This window comes from Buteo buteo, chromosome 5, assembly GCF_964188355.1.
Source record: "Buteo buteo chromosome 5, bButBut1.hap1.1, whole genome shotgun sequence".
Classification (NCBI taxonomy): Eukaryota; Metazoa; Chordata; class Aves; order Accipitriformes; family Accipitridae; genus Buteo; species Buteo buteo.
Window position 1 is genome coordinate 23,605,484 of NC_134175.1, and position 16,464 is coordinate 23,621,947.

At 39.7% G+C, this 16,464-nt stretch overlaps 1 protein-coding gene across 1 annotated transcript; it reads right to left on the bottom strand.

Moving 5' to 3' along the window:
- Positions 1–351: 351 nt before the first annotated feature.
- On the bottom strand, positions 352–12,190 carry TMEM237 (transmembrane protein 237). The gene is made up of 11 exons (XM_075028159.1): positions 11,844–12,190; positions 11,268–11,324; positions 9,504–9,617; positions 9,057–9,171; positions 8,145–8,305; positions 7,396–7,519; positions 6,199–6,390; positions 5,167–5,240; positions 4,581–4,674; positions 3,233–3,354; positions 352–1,339 (listed from the first exon to the last, which is right to left on the bottom strand). Exons 4-11 carry the CDS (start codon positions 9,110–9,112, stop codon positions 1,272–1,274), a joined length of 891 nt encoding a protein of 296 aa, XP_074884260.1. The 5' UTR covers positions 9,113–9,171; positions 9,504–9,617; positions 11,268–11,324; positions 11,844–12,190; the 3' UTR covers positions 352–1,271.
- Positions 12,191–16,464: the final 4,274 nt, after the last annotated feature.

Below are 16,464 nucleotides of genomic sequence, written 5' to 3' on the forward strand. Positions count from 1 at the left end.
AAACTTCTGTTTCTTGTATCTACATCAACTTGAAAGAACTTGTTATCATCAAGACCTTAGTCAAGAGAACTAAATTAAGATAAAAAATAAAGTGTCCTCTTCTAAGGAATTACTAAGCAAAATCCCTGACAATCCAATGCCTTATTCTAGCAAATACTAAACCCAGATTATTTTATGCTTACTAACTTTGTGGGTTTTATGTTTCTTAGCCCTGTTTTGTTATAATCTTCCTTAGACTATTTTCTTCATAAGATTTGTTTTAATCTGTAGAGAATATTTAGCCAAATCAGGTAAGCCAACTCCTATCAGCATTGACATGCGGATCAAACTTAACAAGGCAGAGAGTGAGTTATAAAGAAGGTATGTTTATTTTGGTGTCAGGTGCAAGGGGATTTCTCCTCAAAGCTTGCACACCGTCTCAGCAAGCAGCCAGATATTTATTACACCAAAGCATACATGTTCATAGCGTTACACAATACAAAATATACATATGTATAAGTTGGGGTGGGGTTAGTTCAAAAACTTGTGTCAGCAGTTCTAAAATGTTTATGTCATCTTGCGCAGGCTCAGATCTGTCTCTGGTGGTCGTTTACTTCTTCAGAGGTCTTATCTTCCTCTTCTTCTTCTGTCCTCTAAATAAACTTTAGTCATTTACACATGCTCTCTTCTTACTTGGTGATTTCAGTGTTTTTTAACAAGTCCTAACAAGTTCTGTGGTAAGACTAACATTGCAGTTCCTGTTATCACTCCCTTTGTTTGGCATGTCAGTCCTTGAGGAATACCAGTCCCTGATAAGCTTAACCCTTGACAGACACCACAGGCGCCAGGCCCTGGCAAGTGAGCCTTGAAAGAACAAACAAGGCCAACAGAATTATTAAACAAATATTAAGTGGTCAAAAGGCAAATAGTTATTTCCCTGTATCAGCATTAGTAACAAAAGCAGGTTGTTCAAAGACTGTACAGCAGTCAAAAAAGCACTGAATACCTGATCTTCTGCATGTGCCTAGTTTCTGTGGCTATACAGGTAGCAATATTTACAAAATCACCTTGACTTTATGCACTAGAGATAATCTACTTCATAAAATAAAAGCAAAAGTATAAAAATTTTCAATCACATTTGGAAATTGTAGCATACATAAAAAGATCAAAATCAAATATATACAATATAAAAATACATTTTTTTCTTTATGAAAGTTATAATACATGGCTATAATACACAACATGTTGAGCCATCAGTCACAGCTACAATATTTGCTGATGCTTGTTCCACACTATGGCTGTACTCTGGGTATGGTATCTCCCTGGGGAAATTCCTCTATTTCAGCATGAAACATCAGTTCTAAGAGAGAAAGAAAAGAATTACGTTTTCTTTTAAAAGTTTCACCTGAATACAATTTCATTATTCCTGGAAAGTGCTCTAGCATTCCCCCAAGCGTCCTGCTTTTCTTCCCAATTATAATATCAACAACTTGGCAATGGCAGGGGCCACCACTGTCTTTAGAAAACTATCGTTGCCTCCCCAAATCAACAGCATTAGCGACGATGTTAGCAGCTGATCATATGCAGTATCATCCTGCATTCAACCTGAACACTGAAACAACTCTAGATTGAGGGATTGTTGGAGTTTTGAGAGTTTCAGACTCAAGAATGAAGATTTCTGTTTAGAGACTCGTTCATTTATGGATAAATCTGCTGTATGTTATCACAGCGTAAGTTAGCAACACTAGAACCTGGGATAGAAAGAATCATGAATGACATTGCTCACAGCTAGCTGTCACCACGGCAGCTCAGGCACAGGAGACAGCCTAAAGTCAGCAGTGAAGAGCTCCTTGCAGAGAAATTCAGCTAGGCATGCTAAGCAACTGATGAAGTAGACCTTGTGGAGCTCTGTGCTGCTGAGGGTAGAGTTTTCTTGTATCTGGGTTCCCTTATGTATCTATACTGCACCCTCAGTATAAGTGTACTTTCTGTCTTGTAAATAGCACATTCATCATATAGACCAGGCCGTGTTTTCCAACAACCTGTCAACATGGTAAAGTTAGACAATCTGTACATGCAACAATGTGGTTTATCCACTCAGGTTTGAGATGCACATGTTTTTGCTACCTCATCCTTAGTAGACTAAACTTTCTCTACTATTTGGGATAAGTCCTAATAAAATTTCTCTCTTGAAATGTCCAAATCAGGTTTTCTAATCTTAGTAGGCACATGAAAATATCAAAAAAGTTCATCAAAACCGGAGTTAAATCCTGCCACTGGCTTCCTTGAATAAGTCTTATTTAAAAAATGGATTTTAAATACAATTTAAACATATATTATAAATTTTACTGTCAAAGATTGTAAAGGCTGCCACCTAGGGTTTTTTTTTTAACTCATTGAGTTATTAGAAATAAGCAGAACTGGGGCCGCTGAAATAAAGAAATGTGTACATTAAAATTCTAAAGTAATCTGAAGAAGCATGTTGAATCTTCGTCAGCCTCCCAAACACAAATCTGTGCTTCAACTCATGATGCTCTTTGGATACCTGTTGACTTTTAAGTTGAAACTTAGGAGTTTTAGCTTCAAGTCCCAGGCTGCACGCACTTGATAGGAAAGCTGAGTTATGATACACCTTTTGGATCCCATTTGGAACAACAAAAGGAAGAAGGCCTAGTCTGTAGCAAAGCATCTTCTAAGAAAAGGGGATGACTTGCTTGCCCCCTCCTCCAGCCTGGACCAACACAAGCAGTCCTCATCTGAAGTCCTGTTCTGCAAGCACAAATCTGACTTTTCAAAGTTCTGGAGTTCCCAAAACTACTGCAATGTTCTATTGAAAATAATACTGAACTTGAAATGCATTCAGCATTTGTAGCAAAAGGAACATTAATAATATTAGGGAATTTTCTAACACACAAGCAGAATAAATACATTTCAAATATTCAAAATCTTGTTAAAGTAAAAATTATTTTTCCCTTCAATGAAGAAGAGGCACATGCTCTCTCATGTTTCAAAATTCATGTTGCTTCAGCCAGGACAAACAAGGCTTTTCTTTCCTTTCTGAATTACTGTTTTTTCTTTATAAAAACAAACACAGACACCAGCATCCTAAGAAGCACTTGCTTTGGAAAGCTGTTAGGAGATGCTTGTTTTTCTGAAGCCACAAAATTTCTCAGGACTAGTCTTGAACACCAAACACAGAGCACAGCAGATAAAAGCCTGAACAAACAACATTTTGCCTATTAATGTTTCGTACCTTCACTGTGGTCTAGCTCTGGTCGGTAAGACAAGAAGATCCAACTTGTCCCAACTAGAATAGACACTACCAGATTCACCACAACCCATGGCTGAACAATTTCTTCCTCAGTACCTGCCATCCTGGGAAGAGCACATCAACCCATCAGTCAGGGATTTGCTGGTACATACAGGTTACAATAATAATTTCAACAGACTATCATAAAAACAAGCTTGGTAAGCCAGACATGAAAACAGAAGTACTTGTACTATCCTGATGGTCTTGCATTGCAAAGGCCTGGTAAAGAGAGTGACTACCAAAGACAGCAAGTCAGCTAAGAAACCCCATTATCTCACAGAGAATGTCCACTTGTAGATTTCAACAGCAAACTCCTTTTCTTGGCCAAGAGATAGAAAATAAAAATCAGGATGCATGGTCATATTTTACTGTGGTGAAAGACACCACACAATGTCATCAGTCGATCTTATTTTTAAGCACTTTCTCATGAGGCAGCAAGGCAAGTCAACAGGAAGTCAGTAAAGTCTGTCTGAAAGCCAGTGAAAGGACTTGTGTACAGATGCTGCAGGGTAGATGAGATAAGGCTTTAAGAAGGTTATGATTTAAGTTAGCTGACACTTTTCTTGCTGTAATAACAGCAGCAGGTTGTGGTTTTGTTACTAGAATCTAGGCTTTTTAATAAACAACTCAACATTTACAGAAGCCCTGAAAAAAAAAGAAGAAAAATCTAACCACCCAAACCAGCTAATTTTCACGTAAATACTTTTGTTCTACTTCTCCTGGTCTATTTTAAAAACTCGTGTTACTAGAGTTTAAGTCCATTAAATATCTACTTCAGAAAGTAACAGGTTTGGATGGGATTGCCTAGCATGAAACAACGCTTCATATTTAATGCCAGCTGTGTCTGCTAAGCCCTTGCATCCTGTGGCAAACATACCACTTTTTCATAATACCATGACATTCATTTCTTGGACAGATTAGACTATCTCCTTCAAAACCAGAATGGCCTGCCCTTGAACACAAAAGGGTTACCTCACTAGGGTCCCATTTTCCAGCAAAAGAGATTCTTACCGTTCCTGTCAGATGACATTTTCAGCATCATTCCAACAGGCTCTTGTTTGAGGTACAATGGATTTGCAACCAACATGACCAAACCCCTCCTTGAATTCTCATTTTTCAGTGAAATTATCAAAGATTCAGGACAAGCTCAGACAAAGGCAGGTTTAGTAATGAAATCCTTCATTAATACTTTCTTCTGTATGTTGTATAACCTTTTCAATCCACCAGTCTGACTAAAGTTCCTAAGTGAGCTATGTTATAATTTACAGAAATGATTTCTTAAGTTTCCTACCAGATGCTGCCATTTTCTGAAGGTGGTGTGTAGAGGTTAATTCTGTCACATGTCATCTGCTGGCTTAAGGATAAGATAAGAGCAGCAAAGTACACTGGAAAAAATTGAATTAGTAATGTCAGATATAAACCCCCAAAATGCTGTCTTCATCATGTCATGATAATTATCGCTACATTTTCTTTCCTTTCACTCCACTGCCTCCAATGATAGTTTCCTTTAATTCATTCTTTCTTCTTCAACATTCCCCTGACCCATCAAAATCTGGTTTCTGCACTTTTGCAATCCATCAGCTACATCAAAGGTGGTATCTTATGATTTTGGTTTTTGCTAGGTCTGTGTTCAGTATGCAGAAGTGGGAAAAGAACTCTCTGGCTAACAGGCCCACTAATGCTACTATTGCAAATGCTTTAAAAAAATATGTAGCAAAGTGTTCACAGCCTTTGAAAGCTATTTTAAACTACTGAGCAAGTCACTTATTCTAAAGCAGAAAATAATGAGGGAGGAAGACTTCACTGAAAACAGTATGTAGGATTCTTCCATTTACTGTCTTTTCTGGACAACTTCCTATCAGCTTCAAAATACTTACAGAAAGAGGCTACTGCTGCTGGGTCTAGGGTAAGAAAGCCCCTCAGTGCAACCGATGCTTTTGCCAAATCAATCCTGATAACAAAAACAAGGGTCATTAACACAGCCCAGTAAGATAATAATATTGTTCCTCTAATAGTATTCTATTGTTCTTTTACTTTTTGCAAGACACCTTCTTCTGCCTCTGTTACAGTGCCTTAATACACAACTTTATCCCCCACACATGGCAATGGTCCTCATTATGCCAAATCCAAGAAAGACTGAAACTAAGGAGGATGTTCCATGAGGTTTGTAGCTTTCACACTGCAGTCCCTTCTGGAACAGGGAGAATGTAGAGAGATCTGTCCCCTCTCTGATCTTTAGCATTCATTTCACTGTCCACACCACCAACCAAGTTATGCTAATGTAACTGCTCACATAGCTTACACCACTACAGCAGCAATGAAGAATAACTCAGGCCTCCTCCCTGCCACCACTCCAGGAAAAAAAAGACACAATTTCTTCCATAGCACCAACTCCTCCCTTGGCTTATTATGCTGCCATGGAAACTAACTGTAACTAAAAGAAACATCTATAAATATGGTCTTTTTTGCTCCTCTTTCTGTTCATTCCCACTCTTAAGCTGTAATGCAGAAACCCTAGCTAAGCCAGGAAAACCATTTACACAGCTATGTTGCAAACCTGGCTGGGCAATGGATTCACGTGAAAAGTAACCCCATAAAAACATCAGTTGTTCTCCACTGCTCTCCCCAACAAAAAAAAAACCAAACAGGTCAGCTCTTCCATCTGGTTCACCTCATGATCACACAAACAGCACCAGGACATTGAAGCAAGGCAGCAGGCAACAGACAGAAATGTGTAACAAAGGTCTGAATGCACAAGTACACCCTTTATCTGTATAGCCAGCCATGTGTAAAATCATTCTTTAAGTGTATCACAAGAAGTCATCAACAGCAGATCAAAATGTGCCATAGGAAGGAGAAAGGAACAGATTGCACACAAATTACATACACCTTTCAAACACATATTTTACCTGTCAAAAGCTGAGACTGTACTGATAGACAGCAACAAATAGAACAAACTTTGAGCTGGGTATGCTAGCGTCTTATACTGCTTGAGCAGGTTAGAAACCGTGGAAAGCTGATTTCCTGCCAAAACGTAGATAACAATGACGTTCCACACAGCATACCCAGCAAGGAAGCCATGGGTAAAGAGTCCAATCACCCTGAATGAAGAAAAGAATATTAGACAAGTTTAACATCTTGAATTGGCAAAGAACTACAGATAGAAAAGGTCTACAAATCCATCTGTTCAACCCTGCTGCCGTGACAGGATCCCAGCCTTTCACAGATTGTTTCTGAGTGCTTTTTCTGATCTAGTTTTAAAAATTCTAAGCAATGGGACTTCTGCTTCCTCCCTTGACAGACTGCACCAGAACCTGAGCACTTAACAAAGAAAACCGAGATGTTCTGCCTGATCCTATCACTACTTCATTACTGCTACAGGAATCAAATACTTTCACTCACTGCCTGTAGCTTCTCAAGACCACTGCCCCTTACACTTACACAATGCTCTTAAACTTGTCTTCAAGTCAATCTTTTCATTATCTTCCTTGCTAAGAAAAAGCTGAGAAGGAAGCACAGGCTTCCAGATAAAATACACCAGAGAAGTAAATGGCCTTCATCTTCCCATTCTTTATCATAACACAACCACATATTAAAAATCAATAATCATTTTTTGCTATTGTGTGCAAGCTTATGCCCCAGTCCAAATTCACTCCTCCCTCTTTTTCACCAACCAGGATTTTTCTTGAAGAACTATCTGAATTGAGGTATTTTTATTCTGGTCATACAGCTGATGGGTGAATCTCATTTTGTAACACATTTTTTCTGTAGGTCTCTAATATTTTTGTTATCAGATCCATCTCTTTGCTATTCAGATTTTGTCTGAATCTTTGCAATATGACTTCCTTAGTTATTCTTTTTATAAGTTGCATTTCACATGTGATGTCTAGACTAGAAGCAGATATTCTTGACAACAAATACCAAAAGCTAGTGGACTGAGAAACTTTGTACCTGTTGCATCCTGAACCATCATTTATTAGGAAAATCCAAAAGAAATAAAGATACATCACAATGATAGAGAAAAGCTGCTAACTTTCAGGGAGAAGAAAAAAAACCCAAATGAACCCTAATTTCTGCTTATTTACATCAAAACATTTATCTTTTACCTGAAACTTCGGTGCACTGAAAGGGCAACATCTCTGGTAGTCCATGAAGCCTTCACATCCATAAGTACATTGATATTGTCAGTGGTTTTAATCAATTCTGCACGGTCGGCTGCCTGAAAACGCCCTGAAAGTATGAGGAAACTAGTTTTAGACAGTACTGTTACCTTCCATCATAATTTCTACATTAATACTTATTAGTGTTAAAAAGCTGTAAGCATCAGAAGTTCCATCAGAAAATTTCTTCTCCCCACTTCTTGCCCTTTGTCAGCTTACATTTCTACCAGGATGCATCTGTCAGTCTGATGCATCCTGGTGGGTCAGGCTATGGATTTAAGAATGTGCAGCGCACTTCAGGTAATTACTCAGTCTTCCCTGGTATGGAACAAAACACCACAAAAATGAACAACCAAAAACTTCCACTTGAAGGACTTTTTGCAATATAGTAAATGATACTTTCTTCTCAAAGTACTGTGACAGTATTAGGTCAAATAAGCTCAGCTGCATACTATCAAACAGCCTTTTTCACCCACACCATGGAATTAAAAAATTCAACCAAACGTGCCAGCACAGCGACACTAACATTCACTGTTGAAAAACTATCATGTATATTTATTTCCAAATAATCTTTGTTCCGGAAAACTTTTTTTTTTAATTCTTCCCAATACTGCAATATTTGGATTTTAAATACAATAATGCTTCCTTTAATTGCAAGAATGTCCCTAAATTACTTAAATCACAAGATTACTTACGATTTTTTTCAACAAACACTTTGCTAACAGGCTGGCTAATTCCAGTGGGAGCAGCAAATACTGGCTGCTGATCTGGGCTCTTTCTGTGCTCATCTTCAACGATATCTTCCTCCTCCACTTCCAGCTCATTGGAACAGTGCATTTCAGCTGGCCGAGGTTTCCTATCAGCACAGAACATACAATGGGGCAGAGAAAGAATAGGAGGTAAAATGTAAAACCTGAAGGCTCCTCTGAGCATTTAACATGTCTAACTTGACTGCTAAGAACTGTTCAGGTTAGTGACTTGCATAAAATTACCCCCGTTTATAATTTTAAGGACTAAAGTTCTCATGAACTTAGTTAAATAAAACCATAAAGCTAATCCTTGATTTTGGTTTTTTTCTCTCTATTTAAATTCCTTCCTGTGTCAAAACAATAAGGTGGGAAGAAATACATATCAAGAGATTAACAATTTAAAAAAAACCATATAAACTAAATACAAGGCCAAGAAAGTTGATGCTTTTGGCAGAAAGGGCACTAAAATGATTTAAAGGCATAGTTCTTGGAGAAAAGGCAAATAAAAAGGATGAGAAAGGAGTTAAGTTTCTCATAAAATTAAGGAAAAGATAGTAAGAATGAAAGCAGTTACACGTTCTAATTTTTTCATGTATGTAACTGAAATATTAGGCTCATGTAAAATGTATTCAGAACTGCAATGCATCCAGGTATGCATAAAACAAACAAGTGAAGAAAGTTAGATCTTAACCCTGGAAAGAACTGCACACATATTATTTATTGCACAGGCTGAATGGTATCGTGCACTTCAAGATTTTACATTTTTGTAATGTGACAATGTAAAATACTACTCAGCTATGTTCACTATCACAGTGACTATCACTATCCAACTTATGAGCTATACTAGTTTTGTCTCACTTTGTTCTTTTTCTCTGTTTGCGGATCACTGTTTCTTCAGCTTCAGGGACATCCATGCCATTTCCATTCTGAAATAGGGATGCAACATTTTGCTGGGTAAAAGAGGTCTCGGAATCTGAAGATTTAAAACAAAACACATGAAAGTTTCACAGCATTCATAATATTGGAAATACATTCACTTATACATAAGCAGTTATTATATAATGATAAAAAGGATCTATTTTATCACTTTCAAAACTGTATTGCCATTATTTGCATGAGGGTTTGTAGCCTATGGAATCTGAAATCAGAAACTGAAACTAAGCTACCATTCAGAAATTACTTTCAGCTGTTTTAAGTACAAAAGCACATGAAATGTTTTAAGTCAAAATACAAGTTGGCCAATCACATTTCTACGTTACCAACTTTTATTCAGTGCTCTTTCCAATCTACAATTATTTCACATACCAGCAGGTACTTTCTTCTTCTTGCGTTTCCTCTGAGGAGGGACATCATGAGGTTCAGGAGTTAGGGGCTCACTGCTTTCAGACTGCCGACGAACTGCTGCTTGGACAATGCCATCTGAAAACCAGATGAAAAGATCCAGCAACCTCAGTTAAGAGCCTCTGAGAGACAGGCAATAAAAAGCTGCCTTTTGCTACATTGTGCAGAACCTCTGTATTTGCCCAGCTTACAGCTGAGATGAAAACGTATTAGCTAGGAAATATAAGAGTTGGGAAACAAATGTGGTAAGTAAGAATATACAAAGGTGATAGCTGACAACCCTCCCTTCACCCTGACAGTTTCATGCCCAGGAGGGAAATTTAAGTATCCAAGAAGTAGCACAAGTCCCATTTGGGAATACAATAGAGGACTGATTGAAAGAAATCTACCACAGGAGAGAACTATACCTCTGTATTTTCCCTTTCTACATGCAAAGTTTATAACGCAAGGGACAAGAAAAAATTAACAGTTTGTAACAAGCTGATTCACACAGATACGTCCCAATGCAAAATAGCATCAAAGGGAGATTTAAATGCTAAGCATACACCACAAGAATAAAGGAGGAGGAGAAAAAAAAACACTGAAGGATGTCTACTCCAGTCTGAGAGATTAATTACTACGTTTGGGGGAACTATATTTCCATGAGAGGTTAACATAAATTCATCAAATATTCTAGCAGCAGTAGCATCAATTTGCATGATCAGAAATAGGAGGACAAAGTTACTTCTCCATTTTACATCACATCTGCCATTTTGTAGCTCTCTTGAGTACTGCAGTTTTTATGATAATTGAATCTATCTTTGTTTTCACTTCAAGCACAGGTTTTCCTACCTTTTGTAAAGCTTTGCTGTGCTAAAATGCAAAATTCACCAGCAAAGTAATGGCCAAAGCCAATGCATACTTTGCATGATCATTCAGGTCACTGAAAACAACAGTAAACAAAACTTGATCCTTGGGAAACCCTGCTAGCAACAGCTCTACTTATTGCATTTAAAGGTCTTTCAGTGACGCTTCAATTGTACACTCTTTTAAGCAAATAAAGGAGGGTTACCTCATCAACCCATCATATGAACCCAAGTCAACTGGTCCGCCAAAATCCACTACATTCTATCAGCACATTCTGCTTTATCAAAATAGATCAGACTTGTAATCTTGCTTAAAATGGTATTTCTATTCTGCAGATCTGCTTCTTGTAAAAATACAAAGCCCTGGTGCTAGTCATCTTTTAGGCTCTTAACTCTTTGATGATAATGGAATGATTAACTTGTGACTTTATTTAGCCAAGGACTGACATTGAGCCAATTTGTTACATGAGTTTTATTGTAGTTCATTCAAAAATTCAAGCACTTAACACATTCAACATAACAAGCAGCTTACAGCTGGAAATGACTATTTAATGAAGTATCCAAAAATTCTAGAAAGGAAAAAATAGCAGGAATAAAGGAACTTTTTCAGTTCAATATCAAGATATGCTGTATTACCAGTACTGGGAGAAAAAGCAGTTCTTCACTTAGTTCAGTTAGCATTACAGACTTGTTCTAAAATGACACCACTTCAGGGAAAAAGATTGCAGTTGTTCAATATAAAATAAATTGTAATAAATTATCTGAGAACACTACTCAAAAAATGAGTACAAGACTGAAACCCATGTATCTGTCAGAAGCTTGGCTACAGCGCAGGTCTCACCCAGGATTACAAATACAGTTTTCAGTCTTGGCAGGACCTTACCTAATGGAGTCTTTCCTTTGGGTTTCCTTTTTTTGGGACGACTCAGTGGAATTTCATCTGCAGAACATAAAACAGAAGTATATGTGCACAGCATGGAGAAACCTCCATCTCCTTTTTTTAACAGCCATTCTATTGCTAGTTAAGAAAGGGATTCATTTTTACAAGTGAAGACATCCTTCACCTTTTACAGGTGAGATGACAATTCACCAGTTTACACAAGCAGGAGGAGTACAGAAGATGGCAGGAAAACAGGATAAGAACCTGTCTTAAGTGCAACACGTGCGTTCAGTGAAAAACAGAAATACTCTGAATAATGCTGTAAAGAATCAACTTCTTGTTTAGAGCACAGTGACAACATTTCAGTTACCTTGATTCAGTATGGAAATAGCAAACAGTGAAGAGAACAAAGAAAAACAACAGACAGTTCTAACAATTGCAGTGCAGGTGTCCATGCAGTTTAAATAACTCAGCCTGCATTTAGAAAGAGTGTAAGGCTCTTTCTTTAAAGAGAGGATGAAGTGACACCAAAAGGAACTACCAATGTTTATAATTCTCTTTAATGCCAGAATAACTCACCTTGGTTTCCACTTCACATTTAAGGAGAAGAGGTGTTGAAGAGCAATGTAAAAGGAACAAAGATAAGAAGAAAGTTAATTTGGAATCAATTACAATTCACAACAGTGAAATTCACACTGCTGCTTTTGTGATGCATTTCCTTATCCCCACTCCTAGTTCTCTTTAATGAGTAGTTTTGTACAACAGAGTTAAGGGTACGAAGCAATCTTCAAGACTCAACACTTTGTTCGTGACTATGCAGTTTCTTGATTGGCTACCTGTGGATCAGATTAAAAGCTTTAATCACCTAGCTAATTAAAACTTGTCTTACTGCCTGATATGTAACAAACCACAAAAGTTATGAAACATTTGAGCACATACATTACTAAAAAGACACTATATGTTGTCAATCATGAACATCGCATTTGCCTTTTTTTTTTTTTTTTGAAGGAATTCTTAAGTACCATATCATAAAAGCCATGTAATTGCCTTTCCTTCCACACTGGAAAAAAAAGCCCAAATTTTTCCCTATGCTATGTCAAACTAGTAGACACCTATACCCCTGTTCAAGAATATCTAGTCTGATTTCAGAAATTCCCGAAGCATTTGTGATTCAAATAAACTAAAGAACATGAAACAAAACAAAGAAGGAAGGAAGAGATTGAAAAGAAGGATATCAATAAAACTGAAGTAGATGTTAATAAAACTAAAGTAGCTATTTGTCTGAAACCCTTTAAAATGTTTATCTCTAAGAGTACTAAAACTGAGGTAACATAGTAAAGTTTCTTGGCCCCTGTAAAACTTCAAAATGCTTTGTATTCCTTCTAAGGGTTCTGGGACAACAAATTAGCAAGAAAAGCAATTATTTTTAAAGCCATTATGACTACTCAGATGTTTATTTAACTTATTTCCCTCCCTTAATTTCATTACTTTTAAAAACACTGCAGTACAGAACCATGATCAATTCCACAGAATAAACTGATTTTACCTTGGCACTGGAGGGAGGGCACGAGGTGGGCACTGAAAGACAAGAGAAGAGACAAAAGTCAACTTCTGTCAGCATGAAACCACCTCCCAGAAAACAGCTATTTCCAGATATGGTCAGAACACTCTTAAGTATGATTTGCTTCGTATACCTCTTAAATAGCTAGAGATTCCTGATGGAGATGTTATATAAAAGTAATATGTAAAAGACATAGGAATAATATGCTTTTACCACAGTTCTGATGGGCACTGCATTAGGGACATCTACCTAACAGCTGTGTGTGAGGCACAGCTTGCATTTCAACTTCTCTTGAATAATTTCCACTTTTCATGTAAGGTACTGCTTTCATTGGAAAGCTTACCAGTCATTCTGTTCAAGTATCAAAATACTGCAATAATTTATGCATTGAATGTACTTGCACAGTATACAGTGTGAGCTGAGTATTTTCTATTAATGAAGTTGTAAATTCAGAACAATAGTAAAAGCAATAAAAGGAAACAAGCTTATTTATGAAAAATATTTTAAATATGATAAAACATTAATTTTAATATATTTTTAAAAATATTTACCAGCAGGTCAAACACAACCGAAATCTAAAAATAAGTAGCTCCTGTTAACAACCTGAAACTGAACTCTTGCGCTTTCTCTCATCTAGAAAAAGGCAGTTTACTTTCAGATTTTGTATTATATAACTATATTGAAAGACTATAAATGAATAAACATTTCCCATGCTCCAAAAATTCAGTTGATATCAGAAATAAAAAAAGACTGTAAGGCTAGTAAGACTCAAAGATCTACAAACTTACCACTTGTTTCTTTCCCATATCATTTGAAGCTGTTGCCTGAAAGAGGCACTGTGAACTGGTCTATACTCCCTCACGCTGCTCACGCTGAACCTCAGCTAATTCTGAACTAAAAATAAGCTTCTAGCAGCCAGGATTAGCTGGACATGAACCTTCCTGCCCCTGGGTTAGGGCCCAGTACTACTCCCATTTGAAACAGCAGAGTTTGTTCCATGGCAGGGAACGTTACTTGCACTGAAAAACCCGTAACTCCACATGCTGGCACAGGTTCCAGTAAGCAAGTTTTACTCAGGTTTGTTTACCAAAAAGAAATTAGACACCTCATGCAAGGAAGGGTTTGCAGGATTAGGCCTCAAATCTCTCACTTGGATTTTGGCCATGCTGAAGACTGACAGCAAGTGCCATTTACACAGGTAGAAAACAGCACACCCTGAGCAGCATCCAGCAAACTGGTCAGGACAGGTCATACCATATAGGTGCACTGTAAGGGAGAAAAAATACTGATAAAGGTCAGAGCTCATTACTTTTATTGTTTCCTATGTTCTTGTGGCAGTAATTATTAAATGCTTAGGGTAAATGATATTTTAAAAAACTACAATCTAAAATCTAAAAAAAACCCTAAAAAGTAAAAAAACCCAAACCAAACCCTTTTACATAGCATTCACTGCCTGCACAGTAGTATGTCTGTGTTCTGTAGTACCTATTTTGTTACCTTCTACGAAACAACTAAGTGAATTAATTTCTCTATCATTTATTCCTTGCAACAAAAGAAATCACATGCAAGCAGGCAGTCCCATCTGTATGAAAGCCCCTGACTCTGCTGCACAAATACCAGCTTTACTCCATTAGTTTCCAGTTTCTCAGAGTCTGAAGGAACTCACGCCAAGCTCCATAGAAAGGGTGAGTTTGGGCACAGGTTTCCAGGGGCATTTTGTTACTGACAGAAGAGCTGCTGAGTGCTAACATAGCCATAGCAGCCCTGAAGCCCAGAGACTCCCTCAAACCAGGTAGCAGCTGCCTCAGTGAAATCCTGTGTTTGTGCACATAAGCCAGGCCACAGGATGGTGGGACACACCTGGGAAGTCTCACTCAGGGAAAAAAATAAACCACCCAACCCCCTGGGTGTCCATTCAGGGATGCAGAGCAGAAAATGCCTTCGCTCCTAAGTGCGGCTGGTATGAAACAGCAGCGAGCAGATGTATTTATTCTCTGAGTGCAGTGAGCTAAGCTGCCACCACCAGACCTCGGAGGTGGTACGGAGGCAGCAGTTACGCCCAAACTCGAAGGTTTAAAAAAGCTTAACGAGCTTTTACAGATTTAAAGCTTTGCATACATTATATATATATATATATATATGGATGAAAACAACGAGGAAATGCTTGTGTCCCCAGCAAAGGATGAGCAGAAACGTGCAACCCTGCGGCCGGCTACACCCCACCTGCCGCGGGTAGCAGCGGGGCCGGCACCGCCGCCTCCCGGCCGGCGCGGGGATGTAGGAGCCGCGCTGCCAGCGCGCCCCGCTCCCGCGCCGTTCCTCAGCTCCGTGTCCCCGGCAGCAACTGCTACCGCTGACAGCGCCGGTACAGCTCTTCAGCAACAGCTCTCAGGGCGGACCAAGCTCCCGCCGCCGCCGGTGCTCACAGCCGGGCGCACCGGGCTGCCGCCCCGCGGGGCCGGCGCTGCCGCGGCCGCCGCCGCTTTGGTGCCCGCGCCGCGCCCAGCCCCCTCCAGAGGCGGCCCCGCAGCCCCGCCGCGGGCAGAGCCGCCCCCCGCCCGCCCCGGCCCCACCGCGCCCTCACCCCGCCGGGGCCCGCCCGCCGCGCCGCCATGCCGCGCCCGCCGCCGGTCTCCTGGGCGCCGCGGGGAGGAGCTGGCGCTCGCTTCCGCCCCGCGCCGGGGCTGTGGGAGCGCGGCAGGCCGAGGGGGCGGCCCCCTCAGCAGCGGGGCGGCCCGGCCTCCTCCTCCCACCTGGGTTCGCGTCCTCCTCGGCAGCTCCGTCAGCAGAGCGAGCCCGTCCCGGCGCCGTGCCGCAGGGCCAGCTGCTGCCGCGGGCGGGGGTCCTCGTCCCTCGGGCTGCAGGCGACCAAAATCAAATGCATGTTAGTGGAAAAACGAAGTTTCTAGCCTCCTAGAGTTTGCAAAATGAAGTTACACGCAGTAAACGGAAAGGAAAAAAAAAATAGAAAATAACTGTGATCAGATTTTGTTCCAGCACAAATGGACAGGAAGCAAATGCATCTGTAATGAGAACATTGTTCTTTTCTAATAGTGAAAGGAGATATGTCTGTAAGCAAACACATGAAAAACAGGCAAGGAGAAAGAGCAGACAAACGCTGGACAAGGCAGCAGAAGTGGGAGCTGGTCATGGACCAGCAGCACAGAGCTGGCATCAGTCTCACCCTCTACCTGTACTTGCCCCACACCAGTGACATGTTGGGACTCTGGTCTCTCCAGTATTTTACCTCTAAACAAGGAGTACTAGGCCTGACACTAGAACAAGAAGGTATGGTGGTAGCTGCAATAGTTGGCTTTGAATAATCTCTTTCTAGACTCTTTAAATTGCTTCTGTTGATTTTCCTTCAAGGTGAGGTAGGCCAACAGAATAATCATCTGTGTTCCTCAGGGGACAAGACAGCTGCAACTTGAGGTCAAGAGGGTGAGGAATTTGTTTGCCACAAGCACTACACCATTTCATGAGAAGAGCATGCTACTGTACAGCAAGCCAATAGGAAATGGGGCTTCTGACAATTTCCTTCTTTGGTAAGTCCACATTCTATGAGCTTTTACTCACTTGAGTTGATGGAACAAAAGAAAATACATGCTACATGTATTGTGAAGGTAACTGTAGGTTCTA